The sequence below is a fragment of the Myotis nattereri genome (genome assembly GCF_964212035.1).
Source record: "Myotis nattereri genome assembly, chromosome: 13".
Taxonomy (NCBI): Eukaryota; Metazoa; Chordata; class Mammalia; order Chiroptera; family Vespertilionidae; genus Myotis; species Myotis nattereri.
The window spans coordinates 45,845,592-45,871,121 of record NC_138088.1 but is presented as its reverse complement, the minus strand read 5'-3'; the positions used below and the strand labels follow the sequence as shown (position 1 = coordinate 45,871,121).

Sequence of the window (25,530 nt, the reverse complement as noted above, 5' to 3'; positions counted from 1 at the left end):
ATCCAGGAAATGAGTAACTGCGAAGCCCTTTAGAGCGCGGCAGATGGAGGCCAGAAGGCGGGAGCAGGCCGGGGTGTCTCCGCCCCCGATCGTCTAGTCGCCCACCCGGACCTCCGCGGCAAACGCAGCAAACAGCGGCGCCCAGGCCCTGGGGACCCCGAGTGCAGCCGGCCCGCGCGGTCCTCCCGCCACGGCGAGCTGGACGGAGGCTAAAGGTAAGTTTCTGCCGGCGGCCGCGAGGCTCTGCGTCCTCCTCGTGGGTGGGAGGTGGAAGGAGGCGATGGCCACGGGGGCCGAGGCGGAGCTGCGCCGAGATGGCGTCTTGGGGCGGGGGTGCCGGGGCTGCATGCGGGACGAGGGGGTCTCCTAGGGTCCCGATGTCAGGGGCTGACTCTGGAGACCCTGTGCAGCGCCGGTGCCAAACCGGGCGCATTGTCCCCTGCGGTTCACGTTTCCTCCTCGCGCTGCGCGGGGTCCCGCGTTCCGCTCTGGGCTCCAGCCCCCATCGCGGGCGGGCGGCTCCTCTTCCAGGCGCCCGAAGCGGGACCACGTCTTTGTTCCTCCTGCCCGACGATCCGTTACTTTCCACCGTGTGAGCTGAGTACCGGGGCTCAAAGACCGGCCAGCTCTCTTCCCGCGTTCTTCCCCCTCCTGGAAGGAGGGAGCAGGAGTGGAGCTTGCTTATTCTTCCTCCGTTTAGGGCAGTGAAACTGTGAGGTTGCTGGGGCCGGACCAAGCCCCCGCCGCTTCCTCTTTGAGACTCTTAGTGAAGGAGATCCCACGCTGCGCAGAACTTTCTCTTGGGGTTGCAAGGTCTCTGCCATCTGACCCATAACTTCATCCCAACTTTTTCCCAGTGTCTCCACCTTTCTGTGCCATCTGAAAGCTCTGGGGCAGGGCTTCCGATTGGAGAAGGTCCTTCTCTAAAAAAAAAAAAAAAAAAAAAAAAAATGCTGCCCCAGGAAGGGAAAATATTTTACTCTCAGTGATAGCACTTTGCTTTCCCCCCTCTGTCTAGTGTGAGAAGGAGCCTCCTTTCAAAACTAGAAGAGCACCAGGTACTTGGCAGAGCCTGGCGCCCGGGCTTTGGGATCTCAATCAGTTTCGGAGTTGTATTCCATTTTCTTGTTCCTCTTTTGGATTTGACCAAGGGCCCTTCCCTTTCATAAACCAGCTCTGCCTTGGAGAGGCTGCCAGGAAAAGCTAATTGGTGCCCTGTGCAAGGCCCAGGTCCAGGTTACACCGGTAAATGGCACGGCTCACTGTAGACCTGCTGCCCTTCACCTCCTGACTGATAACATAATAGGCTGTGCTTTTGAGTCCTCCTTCCAGCCTAAGTGGCTTTCATTGTTTGCTAATTCCCTGCGTCTGCTGCTGCTGCTCCAGGCCATTCTGAACCTATGGTTTCCACTTGTGGGTAACCGTGAAGTGGTTATACTGACTCTGCTTTCGCTCCCTGGGTGGATGGAAAGGCTTTTGCTCCAGTGCCATCCTCCGGCTCCAGAACTGTCAAAGATGCAGCAGTTTCAAGCTTGAGCCGGCAGGGGACAAGGATCTGAAATTTAACCGGATGCCATCATCCCTTTCCAGGAATAGGCTCTCAGCTTCTGCAGTGCCCATGAGGAGAACAAAGGGGAGGGTATGTGGGTGGACTTTTTATCCAAGGGCAAGTTCAGGGAGGAACTGCTGGATAGAGACTTATGGCAAACTTGTCCATCGGAGAAGGCACTGTCTGGGAGGAACCTAGTTTTGTATTTTTCCCTCTTGAACTCCTCGGGTCAATAAAGAGAAAGAAAGTGTGTATGGGGAGGTTCTGTCTGATGGAGGGGGTACACATACTGGTGGAGGCAGTGACAAGCACCCTGGGCACAGAGCCCAGGAAGAGTAGAGTTCGTCCGCTGGAGTACAGAAACTCCCTTCTTAACGTCTCTTCTTTCGAAGGATACCACCACTGCCAAATGGGTACATGTCCACAGTGGGGGGAGGTGGAATGGTGTGCAGGTTCTGGAAGGTATGCTTGTGAGGGAGAAAGGAATGAACAGGCAATAGTTCCCCTAAGGATCAGAGGCCTGGCAGCTCAGGGCTGTGACCTTTAGGAATCTCAAGTATTCTCACTTGAGGAAAGACTTGCTCTGCCTGGCCTCAGAGACTCGCTGGTTAGGAGAAGCAGGGAAATGGAGCTTACTGAGAAGTCAGAAGGAACCTGCCAACAACTCGAGCTCCTCGGTAGGTATGCGCTGCCCATCATTCAGCAGAGACGATGGCCATCAACAGTGACCGAGGAGAGTCCTTTCAGAGGTTAAGCCTCTGTGACTCCATGTTTGGGGCTGAGAGTCCCCTCCGTGGGGATGAGGGAGTAGGGCAGCCTGTGGGGCTTTGGGGGGGAGGCTTTAACCCAGAAGTGTCCTAGGTGGGGGCAAGTGCACCCGGTGTGCTGGGGAGCTGAGGAGCAGGTCCTTATGTACGGCTGAGACCAGTCCATCTCGGGCTCCCCTCTAATCCAGTCTTGCTGGGGAGGAGGACATCGCCAGGAGGATGCTGAGAGAGGGTAAGAATAACCCCCAGGGCTGCTGGTTCCATCCTTTATGAGAATTAGAAAAAGGTGCTCCCTCTAAAGGCAAGAAGGTGTTTCCCTGGTGCCATTTAGAAAAAGGAGTCTCATCTTGGCACGGCCTGGGCACTCAGCTGGGCAATGGCACGTGAGTTGGACCTGTCCTCGCCACCCCGCCGGGTGTCCTTGAGCAGTACTCCACCTCTCCAGCCACACACAGCAGCCTTGATAACCAACAGTCATTAGGGACTTAACATTTTCTGGGCTTTTTTCCCCCCCAAAAAACCCACGTGGCCTGTATTAACTCGTTTAAACTTCACCGTAGCCCTATGACATTAGGTATTGTTATCCCCATTTTATAGATGAGGAAACTAAGGCACAGCAAAGTAAAGTGTTCAGGAGCCTGGAAGCTGAGTCCCAACCACTGAGCAGCATTCCCAGCACAAGAAGCAGGTTAAGCTTAAAAACCGTTTGCTTGAGGTCTCTTATGGGGGGAAAGAGGGAAGAGCAGTTGCCTTTTTCTTTCTTTATCAAGGGAAGAAACATCCACTCTCAGCTCAGACAGAGGAAATGATGGGAAATTCTTCTGGCAGAAGAAAGGCACAGAAAGAAGAAGGCAGGCCCAGCCTTGATGACTGATGGCAGGCCTGGCCCAAGCATCAGATGACTTCTCAATAACTGGGTGGTGTGAGGTGGCAAATCCAGTTTGAGGCCTGGCATGAGGGTGATGAGTAAGTGCCACTTGGGTGTGGCACAGAGGGAAAAGGCCACAGCTACACAGGAGCCCTCACCTAGGCAGAGAACTCCCCCAGGAATGGAACAAAGTGGGAAGTGTCTAAACATGCTGTCCTGATACTTCCTACATCTGCCCCTCCCCCTGCCCCATCCCCTTCCAGATCCTGTTCACCTGCAAACACCCTTCCCAAGCTCATTCAGGAAACCTTTCCCAAAACTTGTACTTCACAGCTCCATCTTTATGATCACTTATTTTCCACGCTATACATCTCAGCACTTAATTAGCTGGAGTGGCGCATTTTTCTACATATAGACGGACAGAGAGACAGACAGCATTTTAAACAAATCAGGCTTCTCAGCCAATAAGGAATTCTCAATGACTTTTTAAAAAATATATTTTTATTAATTTCAGAGAGGAAGGGATGGGGGGGGGGGGAGAGAAACATCAATGATGAGAGAGAATCATCGATTGGGTGCCTCCTGCATGCCCCACATTGGGGTTCGAGCCCACAACTCAGGCATGTGCCCTGACTGGGAATCGAACTGCGATCTCCTGATTCATAGTTCAACACTCAACCATTGAGCCACACAGGCCGGGCTCTCAATGTCTTAATGTCTCCTGGGAAGGGCTGGCCCAGCAAATTCCCATAACGGTAGTGTTTACCTGGATCATGAGACCTGTCCCAGGGTCTGGCTCTTAGTTGTGCCCACTCAGAAACCCTATCTCCACAATTTCCAGAGTGGTTTGGACTTTGGCTATTGAGTTACCTTGAGAAAGCTCCCAGAAGTGGGTATACAAGTCAGAATGCTAGTTTATTTTTAATTTTCAAGGAGACCTTGTGGTGCAGACTGGATGCTATCTGTTCCCTGCATCCTGGGCAAGCTATCTGTTCCCTGCATCCTGGGCAAGCCACGTGGGAAACCAAAGATTAGAAGGCAACTTGTGTTTAACAAAGCTGGAGTCAAGGTTGGGGGCGGAGGGGAGTTGAGGAGTGATGTCCAAAAGCATGGGGCTTTGTTTGCCTCTGTAGACCTCTCACCAGTGGAGAAATACCTGCCAGGTAGACCAGTACTCCAGAATCCTGGCTATGTGCATTTCCTTGGTTAGTTCCCCAAAGTCAGTGTTTACCTGGTAGGATTTCCCCATTTTCTTTTTTGTAATTTAGCAATTTTTATTTATTTTGCTTAGTGCGTTATAAGTTTTAGCTCCCAGCCACTCAAATTGCATTTGCATAAGTTTAACTACTAGGCAGATTTAGGGTTGGAGTTTCAGGCCACAGGGGTGAATGCTATATGCAAATCAAGAGGACAGTCAGGTGGCCTGGATGAGTCAATAGGTAGCCAACCACAAAAAGAGGAACCTGGTCCCTAATATGCACTGCTGCAGGCGGAAGTGGAAGGGCCAGGATTGGCCACCAAACTGCAGCCCCTGTGTCAGCATGGAGTCAGGCAGTCCTAAGGCAGTTGATTACTTTAGCTCCCCCAGCCACCTGGGCATCCTGCTTGGCTTCTTTGAATTTAAAGGGCTCTCCCTTATCTCCGTCCAGGCCCCCTTGTGGCCCATCTTTAGTAAGCTACCATCTCCAGTTGCCCCAGAGACATGGAGGTGTGACCCAGGAGGAGGGCAAACTTGGGTTGCATCCTGGCTCCACCGCTCAGTGGTTGGGTATTCTCTGTATTGAGGTAACTGCCTTGACTTTTCCAAGCCTTGGTTTCATCATCAGTAAAATGCATGGAAAGAGCTAAGCACAGTGCCTGGCACAGACTGACACTCTGGCTCATATGAGCTCTTAAAGATAGTAGAGGTCAATGGAGATTCTACATTCTCTGCCAAATTGGGACCCTAGCTTCCCCATTAGTACCACTGCTCCCTCCTCTGAGGTCTGGGCAAAGGACAAGGTCACAGGGACCCAGACTGTCCTAGACGGTGAGAAGGAGATCATCACTGCCCTTGTGTGTACTTTGTTCAGAACTGAGGGCAAAGCTGCTTGTCCTGACCTTTCAGTCAGCTCTGGGAGAGGGAAGGTCAGGTTTGAGGCTTGGCCTGCCACAGGCAGCCAGATGGGAGAGAAGGGTCAGAAAGGTTTCTGGGAGAGAAAGAAGGTCATTTGAGAGTGCCCAAGAGGTCTACAGGATCCTCCTCAGCAGTTTGAGACCTGTGGTGTTTTCTGGCAGAAAGCAAACCCCCCTCAAATCGGTTGGCCCACCCCATGACATCAGCAGAATGGAAGCACTTTGCAGGTGACATCACTGTTGCCCAAGGCAACAGCACCTCCACCTTAAGGTAGACCAGGAGGAACAAACAACCACCTCAATTGTAAGACTGAGGAGCACAGAAGGCCTAACATCACAGGTGTGTTTCTCAGAGGACGGGCAAGAAGAGAGAGGGGCTGCAGGTCCCAGATCTGGGCTGTGAGCCAACTGGGGGCTGGTCTTCCGGCCTTGGGTTTGGCCCAAGGGAATAGAGCACAGTGCTGACAGCTGCAGTCTTGCTTTCTTCTCTGAGCTGTGACAGGGAGCAAAGAGCATGAGTCCATACAGGGGCTTCTGGGCCTCCCTTCTACACAGGGACGGGGACATCAGAGCTGTGGCTTCCCTCTTCTTCACCCTCACCCCCAAAGAAAGTGAGAACAATGATACTTAGGTCCTTACTGTGGGGGGTTGGGGGCCTGACTGAGGGAAAACCTTCATTCACTGATTGGGCAAGTATGTATTGTGAACCTACGATAGGCAAGGCCCTATGCTAGGGATTCAGTGGCCACATGTAGCTGTGTGATCAAATACACACAGAGAGGAGGAATGTCCGGAATCCACTGCCCCAGAGGTTGGAAATAGAAGCAAGGTCTCACTGATCACCTTTTACCCAGCTCTAGCACGCCCCTTGGAATTCTTTGATGGTTCAGTTAAACCTTTGGAATCCCTTCCTGCCCAGTAGTTCATGAAGGGATGCGGAGGTATCTGAGATACACCTCTGTTAAAGAGGACGGCCATAGGTGTCTTCTGTGTCCTGCCAAAAGGAAAGCCTGGGGACAGACAGCGTTGTGTGTACTAGTAAACTCACTTGGCAATTCTGATGCTTGGTGGTTTGTGGTTTCCACCATGCCTCTTAAGGTGATGCCTCCTGTTCTCCTTAAGATAAAAATTCCTAAGCAATGACTGTTAAATGCCAGCACAACAAATGAAAATTGCAAAAAAGGAAGAACCCCTTGCCTTAAAGAAAGGTAAAAACCTAGACGATGTGGTAGTTTTCCCTCTAAAGAGGTTTCAGAACAGGAATTTCCTTGTCTTTCAACTTGAAGGTATTCAATTAAAGTTTTTGCTTTACACAACTGCCCATAATTTCAGGTGTTCTAACATAGCTTCCCTGACTTCTGGCATATCAGTGGCTAAAGAAATGATCCTAATTTTTTATGAATGTAGCCTTTTCAGGGTTATAAATAAAAATTGTTTATCATTAGCAGAGAATATTACTTGCAGATTATGCTTAGGAATCTGGTCCTCAAATGAGTTGTCATGATCTTTTGTTCATTAAAGTAGAATAGCCTTTAAAAAACGGGGGGGGGGGGGGGGGCTTCATGCATCAAGTACCTACCCTGTCTGAGCCAAGCCCCATCGTATATATTTATTTCTCTTCCTCACAACAGCCCTTTGAGGTAGGTCTTATTCCAGTTTTATAGGTGAAGACACAGGCTCAGAGAGGCCAAGCTACTTATCCAGAGTCACAGAGCTTCAAACCCAGATCTGTGCCTCCCATAACCTTTGACTCTTTCTGCCACCTCAGGCCTCTGCTGGACACCCTAGCCCAGTGACTGTAAAGGTAGCATACAGAAACTCACAAAATCTAAGTGTCAAAGGTGAGAAGGCAACAGGCAGATCACCAACTCCAGGTTCCCTCTTGCTGTGACATGCTCTGTGATATTCGCTGATGGAGCACATTTTCCCCGTCTGTTTAATGGGGACAGTAGCAGCCAGCATCAGATAATATTCAGAGCACTTGAGATCCTCAGATGGCAGCCCCTAGAAAAAATACAAAGCCCACAATTTTCAAATGACTCACTTCCAGGTGGATAACACAGTGCTTGGAAGGAGGGCTCACCTTGAAGCCATCCTGGTTACTCCTTCCTCCCTCCAGGCCTTCCCTGCGGTGGATGCGGGAGAGTCTCCTATCAGCCTGGATCAAGCCAAAGGGAGGGCGTTGCCATAATTCTGGCCCTACGTGTTAGTGCAAGACCACGTGCTCATAACAAACTGTTCTCCTGGGAGCCTGTTTCAATAGCCTTCTTAGTAGCAGACAGGGGACCCGCCTGCAGTTCATGAAAGGGCCCTTTGTTCGCTGAGACTTTGTTCCTGAGTCGCTGAGGAGACAGGACCACAGTGTGCCTGGGATGGAGGGTGTGGACGGAGAGCAGGGGATGCCTGACACCCCTGTGTGCTGCTCCAGAATGTCCCCGGGGCATCCATGCCACTGTCCTGATGGCCCACCCCGAAAACCACTGCCCAGTGCCCGAAGAGCCCTCACTCCCTTTTCCTAATCCACTGCGGAGAGGGCTTCCCCATCCTTTGGGCTGAAAAGCCATTTCATGTCCCAGGTCACACTCCCGTTATCTCTTCATTAAGTCTCATTCCCTGCTTCCTGCCTAAATGCCACCTAAATTGTCACCTGCCTTTCCCTAAGCAGTACAGGGGAGGAAAGCCCGTAGGCGTGTCTGATATTTCACACACAAGCCAGGTCACTGAGCAGCAACATGGGGAGACTGAAGACTAGAAAGTTAGTCCTGGGTTCGAATTCTGGCTCTGAGATATTGAATGAGTGGCCTCACCTCTCTGTGCCTTCGTTTCCTTATCTGTGAAATGGGGACAATACCTCCTACAGACATGAAGCATTTTGCACAGTGCTTACATCTGGTGTGTTGGTTGCTATATGCTACTGCTAAACCCTCCTGTGGGTGATAGGGCCTTGCAGCTTGTGGGTTTTCTCTGGAAGGGAGACTTGCTCATCACTGTGCCTAGGATTGCTTCTCTGCTCCTTCGTTTACCTAAATCTCATCAAACTCTGCAATCCTCCATTCACTTTTCATTTCAAGGAGGTGGGTGTCAGGGAGAGAGGCGGCTGGGGGTCAGATAAACTGACATTGGGGTTCATTCCTGGGCCATTTTCTTGGTAAATGGTGATGGTGAGTCAGTCTGCAGTTATGTGGAGGCCAGCCAGGCTCTGGTCGGTCTCCAGGGCTGCGTCTGGAAGGGTTGTTGCTCACATTTCCCAAGGCACTTACCGCTGTTGGCACTTTGCTTTTCTGATCACAGGGTGCCTCCCAGGAGAAAAACATTAGAAGTTACTTCATCCAGGACTTCCCACTCTACTCCTGTTTCGGATTCTTACTCCTGGGAGTAAAGGCAGCAAGGTTCTTTCTTAGTCCTGACTCCATTCATTCATTCATTCAGCAAGCATGCATGGTGCGCCTGCACCTTTAATGCCGGGCATCAGACACCAACACTGGTTTGTCCTTCTAGGACAGTGGTTCTCAACCTTCCTCATGCCGCGACCCTTTATTACAGTTCCTCATGCCGTGGTGACCCCCAACCATAAAATTATTTTCGTTGCTACTTCATAACTGTAATTTTGCTACTGTTATGAATCGTCATGTAAATATCTGATATGCAGGATGTATTTTCATTGTTACAAATTGAACATAATGAAAGCGTAGTGATTAATCACAAAAACAATATGTAATTATATATGTGTTTTCCGATGGTCTTAGGCGACCCCTGTGAAAGGGTCGTTTGACCCCAAAGGGGTCGCGACCCACAGGTTGAGAACCGCTGCTCTCGGACTCAGAGGGAGAGGAGGGACTTTCAGTGGATGCTGCCAGACTGGAGTGGGGAGCTATGAGTTTCCCAGGTCCCAGGCGTCCTGCTCCAGCTCTGGCAGCCCCTGAGGCCTTTAAAAGAGAACATGGAGGTGGGGGAGGCATCTTAGCCATGTCCCCAGGCTCCTGGAGTTGCTGCAGGGATGTCGGTGACCCTCCTCTTTCCAAAGGAGTACCTGAGAATCACCCTGCAGGACAAACACATAGAAAGGAGACCTGGCCTTATCACCAGTACCATAGGCAACACCATGGCCTTTCCAGGGCACTACCATGGGACTTCCATGCCATCAGTAGGAACTCTTCTCCTATCTTGAATTGGGGGATTCAAACATCGGCCTTCTGATCCCAGAGGTGGCCCCTTGGCTACCATAGGGAAGCCTCTGCAACCTGATAAGCTCCACTGAGCTAAAGAGCTTTGGGCTGTTTCTTTCTGGGAGGCCTCGGGGCAGGAGTATGTCCCGGTGAACTTGCCAGTGTCAGTGGCTGCTCGCCGCCCACCCCACTGTGGACCTGTCGTTGGTTTAAGGACACCTGCTATGGATCAGGTGCCGCCTCCGGCAGCAGCCAGGGCAGAGCGTGGGCATCATTCACCATCACGTTATCCCTGTGGCTGGAAAACGACGTGGTTGTAGGTCAGTGTTGTTTTGTGTCATTCTCAGGGAGGGTGTCTCTCTGTGCTCATAGATGATTCAGGGGGTAGTCTTGCTGCCTGTACCTGGCCTTCCGGTCAAGGCCCCTGCTTTCCTTGAAGGACAAGAACTGGGTTGCTGTGACTGGTGCGGCCCTGCTTTGGGAGGGCAGGCAGATGCCTGGCCCTGTTGCTCAGCCCCAGGTCCCTGCAGCAGGGAACACAAGCCAGGAAGCCAACCACAAGCTCTTAAGTTTTTTACAACGGGCTTGGCCTCCTCCTTGCCTTTTGTCTCTTGCTGTTTCCCTTTATTAAGATGAAAGGGGTTTTAGATCTCTGCAAGCACCGAGTATGAGTGTGTGTGTGTGTGTGTGTGTGTGTGTGTGCGTGCGCATGCGTGTGTGAGTGGGTAAGCATGTGTGTGCCCCTACACGGGAGGCCCACAGCACTTCCCTTTCTCCTCACCCATCTCCCTCTCTCTCCAGCCCAGCTGGGGCCCAGGCATTGTGTCAGGTACCACCCAAGCCACAGGGAAAAACAGCCCAGGATTTCTCCATGTGGGGGCCAGAATCCCCCTAAGCCAGGACGTGAGTAAGAGGTGTTGGGGTTCAAAGGGTGGGCAGGGGAACTGTGTTTTCTGTGGCCGTGGAAAATCCCTGGGGGCCCATTCCCCATGCTGAGAGGCCAGGCTGTCTTTCTGAGCTGGGCTCTCCTTGTTCCCACCAATAAGGAAGGTGGCTTGTGGGTACCAGCAGTCTGTTTAATTCCATCCACCCCAGCCCTTCCTGAGAGCGGGCAGCGGGTGTGCAGGGGAGAACTTTGTGTCCCCTTCGTTGTCCTTTGTATTACTCTCTGGTTCCTGCTCCACCCCCTCAGGTCTCCTCCCCATCAAGCCAGTGTGTTTGCTGTTGTCTGGAACCTGTTTCTGTCCCCGATCTCCCTGCCCAGCAGCCAAAGTGTGGCTGGTCCTGAGCATTCGCTGCTCTGCTTGGGGGCGTGGGTGGGGGTGGAGAAAGAGGGCAAGTTTGGGGTGCCTTGGCATGCCTGCCCTGAGGTGGGTGTTAATGTTCCCTCCTCCAATGTGCAGGTGCTCTTGTGGGTGAGATGGGGCCCACAGGCAGGGAAACTGAGAAATGCAAGCTGAAGCCAGACCCATCTGAGGGCTGCTTCACCACGTAGCACCGTGTTGAGTTGTTAGCACGCCCCTATGATTTCACGTCTAAAAGTCTCAGATGGGAATTGGGGGGCCAGGGAGGCCCTTCGGTGCACACTTGCTGTAGGAAACCCTTCTTCTGAGAACGGAGCCTTGAAGATTTCTTTCGAAAGTGAGTGTGTCCAGCATGCAGGGTGTGAGCATACCGGTGCGTTCCCAGCATCTGGTGGGCCCCAGGATTGCAAGTGCCCCGCGTGCTGTGAGCAGGCAGCCCTGCATTTGGTCTCTGCCAGGCACTCTGGGGAATGGCAAGACGAACAAGCCCTGCCTGGCCCTGCCCGGGGAAGGCAGCAGTGGTAGGAGACCAGAACTCAGGAGCTCATCTGATGAAAGGGCAGGTCGGGGTCACGGAAGAGGAGACTGCCCTGCCTGCGTCTGGAGCCTCAGGCCTGGCCTGGCCTCCAGCTCCTCTGCACTGTGCCTGCTTGTGTGGCCTTGAGGCGTTGCTCAGCCTCTCAGTGCCTTGGGCTCCTGCCTGAGACACGCAGCTCAGGTGAGAGAGCTGCTAAGGATGAGATCCACCTACACAAATGGCCCTGCACTCCGAGGGGCTTCACAAATACTTCCTCTCCCTCCACCACTTCCGTCCCTTTCAAGAAAGGATTTGTCTCAGGAGAGTGTGTGGGTGGGGGAGTGGGGGTTGGGGGAGGGGAGAAGGCTCCTGGAAACGGTTTCTGAGATAGGCTGCTGTGAGGACGTTGGGTAGGGTTTTGAGCGCAGAGATGTGAGGTGTGGACGTGGTGCAGGGAATGGTGGGGAAGTATAGGAGGTGTCTGGGGACAGTTGATAATCTGAAGTGGCCGAAGCAGACTGAAAGGAGCCAAGGGGTCCCCTGAAGCTGGTTGGAGCCAGGCCATGAACATCAGGCTCAAAGCTCAGTCCTGTTGGGATGAAATAGGGACCCTCTGAAGTGGGGAAGGAAGCCCCCCAGAGCTGGGGAGTCTGCCTGTGGTGACTGGGATAAGGGGCAGCTCAGAGAAGCTGGTTCCACAGGTCCATGCTACTCAGGCCCGGGAGCCCCGTTCGTGTGACATCCCCAGGGTGGATACTGGAGGTGGGGAGAGCGGGGTGCATGGAGCTCTGAAACCGAGTTAGTCTCCTGGGTCTGCTGTGACAAAATACCACAAACTGGGTGGCTTTAAACAACGGAAATGTGTCCTCTCACAGTTCTGGAGGCCAGATGTCTGAGGTCAAGCCACCTGCTACGCCACACTCCTTGCAAATGCTCCAAGGAAGAAGCCTTCCTTGCCTCGCCCAGCCTCTGCCTCCGTCTTCCATTGCCTTTTCCTCCCTGTCTTTTTCCTCAGTCTCTTTATAAGGACACTTGTCATTGGATTTAGGGTCTACCCGGGTCATCCAGGCTGAGTTCAGCTCAAGATCCTCAATTTAATTGCATCTGTAAAGACCCTTCCTCCAAGTAAAGTCGAATTCACAGGGCCTGGGTATCAGCATTTAGATTTATCTTTTTGAGGCCCACCATGCCACCTACTGCAGTGACTGCTGGATAAGGAGAAAGGGGGATGTGGGCCTGGGCTCCACGGAGCCCCTTCCTCGTCTCTTGGCCTGCAGACCTCCCTGTCATCCCTTAGCCTCTTCCCCTTCCACAGCCCAGCCTAGTCAGTCAGTCTGTCTTTCTGCTCCAAGACGCTGTGATTTTCCGTGACGTCCCGTGGGTCAGGGCCCCTGCTGTCTGTGGGGAGTCAGCGTGGCTGCACAGGAGGACACCACGTCCTTCCTGGGTGATTGATGGCTTCCCTGCCTTCTACCTCTTCTGGGACAGGAAGGATGTGGGCTCTCCCACCCACGTCGGGGAAGTCCAGGCTGCTGACCTTCCTGTGCCTGGACTGGCCAGCTGCATTGACCCCAGTCGAGAGGATGGGATTGGCATCCTGGTGACTTTTTGGAAACCCTTTCCTCTTCTGAGAGCGGGCCTTGAGGAAACTCAGTGCTTTGGTGGGCGTGACCAGGCACCCTCTGCGAGTCTGGCCGGTGTGGCCAGGTGCGGCCATGCCAGCAGAGCTCACCTTAGTGAGAAGGCCACTCCCCTTACAGTGTATACCTTCCCATGGCCTCACCAGTAGGCCCACCTCGACTGGGCATGGGGGTGGGGATCTCTCCTCTCTGCTCTCTTATTCTCTTCCCCCACCGTCACCAAGGCCCAGTCGTGACCCCTGGGGCCTCCTGAGCCCAGGTTTCTGCTCAGTCTGCCTGGGATCTCCCCTGGGTTAGGGAGGGGCAGTGGGGCTCTGGTTCTCGGGTCCTGGGGACCACTGACCATAGTCTGTAATATCAAGTGCTCCCTAAGGCGAGGTGTCTTTCTCTTTGTTTCTAGTCCCTGGGAAGACCATGGGGAAGACAGTTCTGTAAGCCCCGTGCACAGGCTTGGCACATAGTCAGCTCTCATAAATGCTAGTTATGATTATTCTGAGGGTGGCTACTGGGGTCAGCTGGGAGGCACTGGCCAGGAGGATGGTGGGTCAGAGGAAGTTGAACCTGGCTGGAGGCCAAGCCTAAGGTCCTGCCTCATGGGAGAGGTGGAAGGTGACTGCAGGGATGCAGGGAGGGTTGCAAAGATGCTGAGAAGGGGAGGTGCTAGGGGCCCAGGACTGCACCCTTTCTACCCACTTTCTCAATTATTTTGTGCTGGGCCTCTTCCTTCCTATTTCCCCACTTCCTTTTTTTGCCTGCCCCTCCCTCTCCTACCAGGGCCTACGGTCTGCCAGGATCCCACCCCCACTCCCAATGCTGCTCAGCCCCTCTCTGCCGCCCCAAACTCCCTCCTCCATTCCTATTTGGGGTGCAGGTGAAAAGAGACCTCAGCCAGAGATGCCCCGATGGTGGCTCTATGGCCTTGTCCTTGCTGGGGCGTGGGCCAGTCTGCGAGGCCTTTCTCCTCACACAGGGACCCCCGCTCTAGAGGGGTGGGAGCCAGTCATGGTGAGCAGCAGTGTATGCAGAGCTACTCTTGTCAAATCGTCTGTGCAGAGTATCTGTCCACTGGCCCTGAGTTAGGAGAAGAGAAAGGAGTTTGTGGAGACATCTCACTCCTACATCCGACCGTCTCTTCCCAAATTCGTGATAAGTCAACTCCCACTGACATATTTATTGGGCACCTGCATTGTGCCCAGCCCTGAGCCTGCTGCCCTGGGGGAGACAGGGGCACAGCAGCTTCTGGGCCTCCTAGAGCTGTACGTGGGAAGGCAGAGACCCACTGGTGGGTGAACTGACACAAGGAAAGAGCAGGAAGGTGACAAACGATGGTGCCCTTGGACTCAGCGGGGAAGTTGGCCTTACCCCAGCATGGGGCCTGGGCTCTGTTAGAGAGAAGCTTAGAATGAGGATGAAGCCGATAGGCCAGACCACAGGAGAGCCTCACCAGGGCTTCAGATGGACTGCTGCTAGGACCCAAACTCCAAACCCGGACTCAGGGTCAAACTGGGGCTGTGCATTCAACCTGTCCTTTCTCACAGTCCAATGTCTCCAAGTCCTGGGGAGTTTGGAGGACAGCTGGCTTGGGTGATCTGTGTGGTTGCCACTGGGCAGTGCCATCGGGCAGAGGGGTAGGGGTGGTAGGGCTCACTCATGCCCTTGGGGAAAAGAGAGATGGGGGACAAACTACAGACAGGGAATCTTAGAAGCCACCCAGTGGACCTCCCTGACCATCAGTCTCTTCATGAGATAAGGATGTTGCAACTATCTGATATTCTGAAAATTGAATGACAAAACATGCAAAGTACTTAGCTTCCTAAATGTGGGCTGTTAACGAAAAACATCATCACTTTCACAACTTCTGTCTGTGGGAATCCCTGTGAGGTTGACAGATAGGATATGCAGCCTGCCTGGACCACCTCTCCCTCCACCCACCTGTCCTCAGAGTCAAATGCATCTCCTCTTTAGGCCTCGGCTTTCTGGTTTGTGAAATAGGGCTTAGGTTAGTATAACTACATTCTGACACTTGAATTTGTGGCTTTATTACCCCCAAACTGCAAAACTCCAGCACAAGGCCAGGTGCACAGTAGGGCTTCAGCCCAAACTTATCAAGTTTGGGTTGTCCTTGGCCCCTTCTTTCTCTGAGGGCCCAGAACCTAAGCAGTGAGAAAGAGATCCACGTCACCCCCTGGGGTGAAAAGTGCTGTCTCCTGCCCTCAACCCACCTCCTTTTTCCATTTTGTAAGAGAGCACATCAGCTGCTCCTCTGGGCTCAGAGGATGAGGCCAGGGCCAGGGCTGCCTTTGCTGTTGTAATTAGCAGAGCTAATTGCATCTGACAGGCTGGGCCTGGGGCAGAGCCTCAGAGAGCTCCAAAACCTGGGCTTCAGTGACACTCCGGAGCCCCGCCCAGCTCCCCGCCCCCCACGCCCCCCCCCCCCCCCCCGGCCTTTCCTGCTTGGGCAGGGGTGAACTCAGACCTGTGAGGGCATTAAAACCACGTGAAGGGCTTGCAAACACAGGTGCTGGGCCCAGCCCCGTCATTTCTGATCAGCAGGGACAATTTGCATTTCTAACAAGCACCAGGTGATGCTGGGAACCACATTTTGAAAGCTACTGGTCCAGCGGGACTGCTGGGAAGCTGAGAAAGGGGTCCTGGGCACCACTACTGTTGAAGCTGGAGTCAGTCAGCCCTGGGTCGGGGTAGGTGTGCATTTTGGGGTAGAAGGCATATTGAACACATGGTGGGGTTGGACACAGGCTCCCACTGTTCCGGGTTTGTCGTAGGAATTGTGTCTGGAAGAAGGCAGGGAAGTGGATGTGGAGCTGAGGGGTTTCACACCCACATCTCCCCAGGAGGTGGGCACAGGGAAGATCTACAGACCAGGAAGGGTCCCGGATGAACAGGAATAAAACTCTCTCCTTCTGCCTTTTCGTAGCCTGTTGCTCACACACCACTGATGCCCCACAGCTCATTCTGTCTTGTGACTCATTTGGTGGCTGGCTGCTTCCCCATGTGGGCTGTGGTGTTTTTACTGGCGAGGATCATGCTGCAGCCTCAGCACACAGTGTGTTCCTTGCTCACAGTAGGTGCTCTGTAAACCTAGCACCATGGAAAGAGCTTGGGCTGTGCAGGTAGAGGCAGACAGAACAGCTGGATCTCGGCCAGCTGTGCCTTTTCTAGCTGGAAAAGCACCTCGTCTCAGGCTTTGGTTAACTCATCTGTGAATAGGGGTAACCCACTGCTTAGAAAGCTACGGGGGCCACTGTGTACAGTGCCCAGCATATCCTAGCAAGGGCTTGATGAATGGAAGCATGACAACTCTTAGTGGCATCCACTGGATTAAACTATGGTGGAGGGGCTGTAGGGGTCTGGGGGGGACACAAGAGTGAGGGACCCCAGGGAAGGGAGAGGCCACCTTGGATTTCTCCCCTAGGGTCTGGCCAGGCTCAGAGTAACAGTCAGAGTAAATCACTGGTTCTGGCCAACCACCTGCAAACCTCTGCCCCAGTCCCTGCTGCCCCGTGCCCCTGGCCCTTTGCCAAGCTAAGTTTAGCTGTGACCTGCATGGGCTACCACGCTCTGTGGGCAGGGGCCGGGGTGGAGAGGAACTCAGCAGGCTTCCTGCCGGCTTCCTGGCAAGCAGATAGGCCCAGCCCTCTGAGTGACCCAGGTTTATTTTCAAAGCCAAGCCCACCAAGTGGATATCTCAGATCACATGTGTGGGGCAGCCTCATAGAGGTTAGAGCTTTGGGCCAAGGTGGACATCCTTGAATTGGAGGAAAGGTGTCCTTTGGGAAGAAGAAAGAGAGAGAGTGTGTGTGTGTGGTTTTGTGAGAGGCTCTGAGCTACTTGTCCTGTCCCCATAGTCTCCAAAATTCTAACTGCCTAGATTCCCTCCGCTCATATTTTTGTCCCTGTGGCCTCCAGGCAGTGTTCCCTGTGACTTGGTTTGGGGAGGGGAAGTAGCGGAGGCTTTAAACTCAGCCCCATCTAGTAGGCACTGAGCAGGCAGAGCCAGCCTGTGCAGAGGTTAACTAGGAACAGAATGACTGCTGGGATCCCCTCTGATCCCTGGGAGGGCGTTGATGTTTTAAGTAAGGACTGAGTCAGCGGGAACTCTACCTCCAGGAGGATCCAGGGCTCAAAAGGCTTCTCCCCTTTGCTGGGGGGCAGGGTGGACTGAACGGGTGTGCCAAGGGACAGCAACCCCCAGGCAATGTTTGTGCTTTCAGAGCACTTTTGAGCGTGTGTTCCTCCACGCCCTGGGGCTCAGGTAGGGCTGGTGTGCTTAACAAGTGAGAAAATGGGCCTATGGAGGCCGAGATGGGGAGGAGCCCATGCTGCCAGGTGCCTCCCTTGGCCAGGCATCTGCAAGCCCTTGAGATGCATTATCTCTCTTATTAACTCAATCTTCCTATGAAGGAGGGACTGCTGCAGTGGAGCTCCAGAGAAGCCAAGTGACTGCCCAAGACCACTCAGCAAGGAGCAGAGTCAAGGTTCAAGCCCAGGCCTGTCTGCTTCTACCGCCCAGGCTCCTTCCACTGTTTCCCTCAGGCTCCTGTCCAGGTCTTGTTTGTAACCCTACTCTTACCAGTGTTATTGTGGGCTGCCTGCATCCTGCCAGAGCTCCTTGGAGGGGCATCTGTATGGCCCATTCCATCGTGAGCCCCCGCAGGAAGGTTCATCTACTCTTCCCATCCCATCGCAACTCCCCTTTACAGGAAAACTTGCTCAGGGGCAAGCATTTTGCTAAGTGCTTTATTTGAACTCTCTCAATCAGGCTTTACCATAGAGGTAATACCCCATTTTATAGATGAAGAGACTGAGTTTCTGGGAAGTTGAATGATTTGTCCAGGTCACATACGTAGTAGGTGCACGTGCTGGGTGCTAACCTAGTCTGTCTCCTCCGGAGTCCTTCCTGTTCCCCCCTCATTCGCGGAGTCAGTTGCTCCAGTGGGTTTGGAGTTTTGAATCATGCTGCCCCAGGACAAGGTGACCCTTATGGCCGTTTATCCTCCTGCAGACACCGACACAGGGAGCCCTGTGGAAGCTTCAGGCAGAGAGGACTTCCTAGTCAGGGCTTGGCCATGGCACCACTCCCCAGTTGTGGCATCCTACCCTGAGTTGACACGGAAACCAGCCTCCTGGGTTGGGAGTTGCCAAGGGCTATTACTATGACTTGTCAGGACCTGCTGAGCCCAGAGGTGTATGACTAAAGGGGAATTCAAATTATCTCCTAACTGGCTGCTGCCTGGTATTCTAGTATTAATACTCCTTTATCTTAAAACTCGATTCATATTCATCCGACAGTCTCATGGCTTTGCCTTGGGCCACCTGGCAAAACTTTCCATTGATGTTTCTCTAATGTAGAAACCAGGGCTGATCTCAATTACCTAACAAGCTGCTCCTTGTCTGGGTTAAGAAAAGCTGGCTATCTGCCCCCCTACTTTTTTGTCACCTTATCCCTTTCCAGTGTGACTTCCTCCACTTTCTCCGGTCCTCTACTTCCTCCTCAAGTGGAAACAACCCGTTTGCTTCCTGCTGACACATCCAGCTGTGTACAGCGTGGAGTCACATCTGGGCAGCAACTCAGGTCATTTACATCCTGGCGCTGCCAGTAGAAATTGCAGAGGGATCTTAACTTGGTGACAGATACCTGCTGCTTGGCACCATTAGGGTAAGAACTAAAACAGGTGGTTTTCAGGGTGCAAATTCAAGATCAGAGAATGGACTCAGGCAACGCGAAGGAGCTTCTATCAGCATGTGTTGGCATGCACCAGGGGTGTGGTGGGAGGAGCTCTCTGCATGCTCTTTGTTGTTCAACAAGGATCTCATTTGGCCATTTGCTCTCCTAGCTGAGGTCTCAGGCAGGAAAGAGGCAGGGCAAGTGTGGAAAAGGCCCATTGTCATTTCCCAAGGTTTCTGCTGAGATAAAAGAAGGCCTTATGTACGGCCTACACTGTAAGACAATGCTTCTCCGACGTTAATGTGGATGGGGATTAAAATGCAGATTGTGGTTCAATAGGTCTGGGGTGTGGCTGAGATTCTGCACTTGTCACCAACTCCCAGGAGATATTGCAGCTGCAGAGTGTGAATGGCAATGATGGTAAAGGGTTAGCCCTTCCCCAAAAGTCCCTTGAGACCTAAATATTCATTTATCCTGGAGGAACGGAGTATCCCATTTCTCAAGTAAGACGTCCCATTTCATGTTCAGATGACTTATGGTAGGAAAACCAATGACTGGTGTGTCTCCAAGATTGTCCTGGGAAAGACCCGAATTTGGGGTGGGGTCTTCCAGATCAGAGGGGTTTGCAGTAGGGAAAGATAAGGGCTCAAAACTGCTTCAGAAGCATAGCTGTTCAATGAAAACATGGTGTGCACCATTCACTGTGCTGTGTGTGCCATTTGCACGGATCACCACATCCATCAATGCAACGACTCTGGGTGCTATGCTTCCCTGGTGTATAATAAGGAAACGGGCTCAGAGATGTGGCTTAACATGCCCAACACCACACAGCTAATCAATGACAGGGAAGGCTTTGGAACCCAGCCCTCTTGTCCATTGGGCTTTACTGCACTGAGGAAAGATGCATTGCCACACAGCATTCATTTGGGGAAGACGGGGATATCTTATTCAAGACTATCTGGGTTTCAAGTGATAGGAAAACAACTCAAACCAACTTCATCATAAAGGGGAGTTTATGGATTTATATGATTTATAAGCCAGAGGCAATGGCTTCAGGCATAGCTGGATCCAGGGGCCCACTTTCCTCTGTGTTGGCATCTTAGGCAGACCCTGCTTTGAGGTAGCTAGGAGCCAACAGCATGCATGATCCTGTTCCCCTACCTCCGTCTCCCATTGACCCGGATGGAGTCATGATCAGTCCTGAACTAATCACGTGGTGGTGGTGGGGACTAGTCTTGGGCCTGGATTATATGCTGCCCTGGAGCTGGGGGTGTTTATCCCCACCCAAGTCATAAGGACTGAGTTGTAAAGAATTGGTTCCCAGGGAAAGTGGGGTGCTGCTACCAGAAAGAGGAATGTCTGGGAAAACAGCAGAGGTCCATCACAGTGGGTTATTCAGTCAGGATTGCTGGTGTGGGACTGTGGGGTTGTTGTTCTCCAGGTTGTACTGAACCAGTGAGGAGAAGATGGTGGATGGGGTGCGGGGAGAACTGTAGGACATTCCCAGATCATCAGGGCAGGAGTTGGTGGGAGGGTCCAGGGAAGAAGAAGTGTGGAGGGAAGCTCGGTGTGATTGTCGGTCTCTTTCTGTTCCCAGGAAAGCTACAACCATGGCGCTGGGGCTCTTCCGGGTGTGTCTAGTGGTGGTCACCGCCATCATCAACCACCCACTGCTGTTCCCGCGGGAGAACGCCACGGTCCCCGAGAACGAGGAGGAGATCATCCGCAAGATGCAGGTGCTTGAGGAGAAGCTACATCTAGAGCAGCTGCGCCTGGAGGAGGAGGTGGCGCAGCTGGCAGCCGAGAAGGAGGCCCTGGAGCGGGTGGCCGAGGAGGCCCAGCAGCAGAATGAGAGCCGCACGGCCTGGGACCTGTGGAGCACCCTCTGCATGATCCTCTTCCTAGTGATCGAGGTGTGGCGGCAGGACCACCAGGATGGGCCCTCGCCCGAGTGCCTGGGCGGGGACGAGGACGAGCTGCCCGGCCAGGATGGCGCCCCCCTCCGAGGCATCACCCTGCCCAACAAGGCCACACTGGACCACTTTCATGAACGCTGCATCCAGGGGGCCACGGCGGACGCAGCCCGCACCCGGGAGTTTGTGGAAGGCTTTGTGGATGACTTGCTGGAAGCCCTGAGGAGCCTATGCAACCGGGACAGGGACATGGAGGTGGAGGACTTCATTGGCGTGGACAGCATGTACGAGAACTGGCAGGTGGACAAGCCGCTGCTGTGCCACCTCTTTGTGCCCTTCATACCCCCTGAGCCCTACCACTTCCGCCCAGAGCTCTGGTGCTCCAGCCGCTCGGTGCCCTTAAATCGCCAGGGCTACGGCCAGATCAAGGTGGTCCGGGCTGACGAGGATACGTTGGGCTGTATCTGTGGCAAGACGAAGCTTGGGGAAGACCTGCTGTGTCTCCTCCATGGCAAGAACAACTTGGCGCAGCCCGTCAGCGAGGTGGAAGACCCACTGTGTGCCAGAGGTTCCCCATACCTGGACACAATGCAGGTCATGAGGTGGTTCCAGGTGGCCCTCACCAAAGCCTGGCACCGCATCGCCCACAAGTATGAGTTCGACCTGGCCTTTGGCCAGCTGGACACCCCGGGGTCCCTCAAGATCAGGTTCCGCTCAGGGAAGTTCATGCCCTTCAACCTGATTCCTGTGATCCAGTGTGATGACTCGGACCTGTACTTTGTCTCCCACCTTCCCAGGGAGCCCTCTGGGGAGACCCCGGCATCCAGCACTGACTGGCTCCTGTCCTTTGCTGTCTATGAGCGGCACTTCCTCCGGATGACATCGAAGGCACTGCCCGAGGGTGCCTGCCACCTCACCTGCTTGCAGATCGCCTCCTTCCTGCTCTCCAAGCAGCGCCGCCTGACCGGCCCCAGCGGGCTGGGCAACTACCACCTGAAGACGGCCCTGCTGCACCTCCTGCTGTCCCGGCGGTCCACCGACTGGAAGGCCGGGCAGCTCGACGCTCGTCTACGCGAGCTGCTCTGCTTCCTGGAGAAGAGCCTGCTCGAGAAGAAGCTCCATCATTTCTTCATCGGCAACCGCAAGGTGCCTGAGACCCTGGGACTCCCTGAGGCCGTGCGCAAGGCCGACCCCCTCAACCTCTTCCGGCCCTTCGTCCTGCAGCGTAGCCTCTACCGGGAGACAGTGGACTCCTTCTATGAGATGCTCAAGAACGCCCCGGCGCTCATTAGCGAGTACTCCCTACACATCCCCTCAGACCACGCTAACCTGCCCCCAAAAGCTGTCGTCTTGTAGAGCAGCCGGAACCTCGAGGACCAAGATGCAGGGCATCCCACTTGTCCACACTCCCAGGGGCACCTGCAGGCCCCGTCCTGGGGAAACGGCGGGCTTCATTGGGAGCCGTGGCTCAGCCTGACAGAGGCCCTGTGCTGCGGAAGAAATAGAATTCCAAGCTGGAAGCCAGTTTGCTTTCATGCCACCGGGGCTGCTGGTGAAGCTGGTGTCTGGGTTTGGGGACTGAGCCTTTGCAGCTTACTTTTGGGTCATCGAGAATGGCCAAGATGTTGACGGAACACTCTGTGGACATGGAGTTAGAGATAATGCAGCATCACTTCGGGTGTAATTCTTTTTACATCCCAGGTCCAGCCTTTACTTAAGTATCAACAGAGGATGGAAGGAATGCTGACGGGGTTTGTGTTAAGACCGTGCACCCCTATTTCCAGGAACCCTTGGCCCCAGGCATCTAGTAGGGACAGCTATGGGAATTCACCACCTTCCATCCACGGCCTGCATGGCCTGTGGCTGCCATTCTTTATATTATTTGGTGAAAAGACCAAGTAGAGATTCAAGGCCCTGAGTGGCTAATGTCTCTGTTGCACATAAGTGGGTACTTGGGGGCAGAAAGAAGTTCAGTTTGCTACTTTTCAGCTTTTCAAATGTCTTACCCAGGGTACACACCATTCTCCCTGCCCCTTTCCCCAGCATGCTGTGCCCCAAGCACCATGGGCACTGCATACCATGCTAGGTACCAGTTCAATGATCCCTCGCCCCTCTTTAATCTCCCCACAGCTGGTGGAAGAGGGCAGGCGCTAACGGTAGAGGTGATAGAGAAAGAGGGGCACAGGATGACGGGTGAAGGCCAGCCTGGCACCTGGGGTGCTGGGATCTGGCTTGCAGTCTGACCTCTGATGCCCAGTCCAGGGGAAATTGCAGAGCTGAGAGGTGAGGATGCCGTAGCCCTGAGTCCTTCTGGGGGCAGGAGCTACTGTGGAAACCCAGCTCCCAGGCCCAAGACCCCCCTCAATATCCTTTCTGGGTGGCCCTCGCTGGCTGCACAGATGACTGACACCCTAAGAATCCAACAGGGGCTCGGCTGACTGGAAACACACAGACAGCATTGCGGGCACAGCCCCAGTCCTCAGAGAGGCCACCTCAGCACTGCTGGGGGCTGCGGTCATTGGCGGGCCCCAGAGCCTGCGGTTGGAGCTGGCCTCTGTCTGCAGGCCTGGTTCAGGAGGGTTGGGAAGCCGTTCCTCCTCCGCTTGTGGCTTCACTGGTCCTTTGGGATTTCCTCTCTTGGCATAGCCTCATTAACCCTTGCAGGGAGCCAAGGAGGAGGCAAGAATGTGTGTGCCTTCACCAGCACCTGGTTCTCCCTCCAGGGTGAAAGCTGGCTATGCCTCCCAGACAGCATACCCAGTCCCACAGGGTGTCAGGCTCACCACGAGCTGAAGAAAGGATATTGTCCCTACCCCAGGAGCGCTCACCTGGCCTCAGAGTGCTCATGATGGACAGTTTCCTTGACAGGGTTAAGTGAGGCGGGGGAGGCTCAGCCACAGTGGAGCATTGAAGTCTGTGGGAAGCCTTCCATGTGAGCTGGAGTTAGACAGAGCAGTGCTTGCGTCTGCCCTCCCCAGGCCCACCATGGCTGGGACCAAACCTACCCACGTGGTCTCCAACAATAGCCCACACCCCTCATTCTCCTGGGATTCATTTCCAGAATCAGGGTGAATTTCCTTATTTATTATACCCTGTGCCTCCCCCCGCCCCCTTCATCTTTATCTTGTTGTGCTTGGAAGAGACCCCACCAACCAAGAACCAGAGGCCAAGACCAAGCCAGATACTCCCTCGGCTTCCCCTTTGCTTCCAAGAGAAAATTCACTGAAAAAAAAAAAAATACCTTGTTTATACAAAGAAGACAGAACTCAGCGGGGAAATGGGGCTCTTTTATCCACCAAAGCAGCTTCTGAAGCAGAAAGCAGCAAAGCTCTTGGTGTTTCTTGCTGCCTTATTTATATTAATGGAAGAATTAAATTCTTGCAAGGAGTAGAAACTGGTCACAGTGTTTGTTTTTTACTTCTTCTGGAAATCTGTGAGGTTCCCAGGGCAGAGTTGGAAAAGGGGGTGAATTTGGTGGGTTTCCTATTGACGGACAGAAGTTTTCACTCTTTTTTTAATTCTTATGCTTTCAGGAAACTTTTAAAAAATAGCAAGTAGACCAGCATCCACCTATGAACCAGAAGGTCACAGTTTGATTCCTGGTCAGGGCCCTGTTGCAAGCTCAATCCCCAGGAGTACAGGAGGCAGCTGATTAATGATTCTTATCATGGATGTTTCTATCTCTCTATCCCTCTCCCTTCCTTTCTGAAATCAATAAAAATATATAAAGAACAAAATAGCAGAGTAGAACATGTGTAGCCCATCTTTGAGGCAGCCTGCAGAGTTGCAGAAAGAGGCTTGGAAGCCGGCTGCAGGGCGGAGTGTCGCCCAAGACCTTATTTGACAAAGTTTGACGTGTACAGAAAAATGTGGGAACGGGAAGCTTTTGGTTTTCAAGGACAGATTGTCTTAGATGGACGAGTTTGAGCCTTTAGGATACCTAGGCCTTCCCACTGAGGACAGCTCCGCTCTCTTTTGCCGAGGAATCCTTTTCCTTCCCCAGGATGCGTGGCTTTACCCAGCACCTGCTCGCTTGCTGGCCAGTATGCTCCGGGGCTGCATTTTGTTGAGCCTCTTGACAAGGCTGAAGTGAGTAGGGTCAGCCCAAGGCCCAGAGGTTAGTTAGGTTGGGGCGGGCCCTACATCCTCAAAATCTTCAGCCCTGGCTTCTGCCTTGCTGAGGCACAGCCCAGGTTGAGAACCTGGGAACCAGCACTTTGGTTCATAATCAAGGTCACCAGAAACACCTGGAGAGCTTGGTCAACTGCCCACACCCCACCTTGAACCTACATGGACCCATGTAAGGCTTTATCTCTAAAGCTCCCTCTAATGCAGCGGTTCTCAGCCTGTGGGTCACGACCCCTGAAAATACATCCTGCGTATCAGATATTTACATGACGATTCATGACAGTAGCAAAATTACAGTTATGATGTAGCAATGAAAATAATTTTATGGTTGGGGGTCACCACAACATGAGGAACTGTATTAAAGGGTCGCGGCATTAGAGTCTAATGACTGATGACATCCTGGGTTGAGGATGGCTTTTTACATCCTTTCCAGATGGAAAGTTAAAACTCGTGGCCTGCTTGCCCTACAGAGCTGTTGGAAGAAGCCAACAGGCCTGCTTGGGATCAGCTACACCACAGCTTCCCGCGAGCGCCCCACACTCACACCAGTAATAAGAGCAGCAGAGACGGTGGGGGAGGGAAAAGCTGGTGAGCACTTCTTTCTAGTCTAGCAGGTCATTAATAGTCTACAGGCATTTATTGGGAGCCTGATATACGAGGCATTGTGAATGAGAAAAAGAAATAGGACCAAGCCTGTGCCCTGAGAAGCACAGTAAGGCGGCCTCTCCAATCCTCACCTGTGAAAAGTGCCATAAGAAAGACGGCAGTGTGCTGCTGGTGGAGTCGAAGGGGAAGCCCAGGTAGGGCCTGCCTCCCCCGGGTGGTCCCGCCCTACCCACCTGGTGATCACCCCTGTGCAGGTGTCTGGGCCACGCCA

General features: G+C 53.4%; 1 protein-coding gene across 1 annotated transcript; it reads left to right on the top strand.

The window, feature by feature from the left end:
- On the top strand, nucleotides 1–24,232 carry ITPRIP (inositol 1,4,5-trisphosphate receptor interacting protein). The gene is made up of 2 exons (XM_081105285.1): nucleotides 1–215; nucleotides 20,210–24,232. Exon 2 carries the CDS (start codon nucleotides 20,223–20,225, stop codon nucleotides 21,879–21,881), a length of 1,659 nt encoding a protein of 552 aa, XP_080961411.1. The 5' UTR covers nucleotides 1–215; nucleotides 20,210–20,222; the 3' UTR covers nucleotides 21,882–24,232.
- Nucleotides 24,233–25,530: the final 1,298 nt, after the last annotated feature.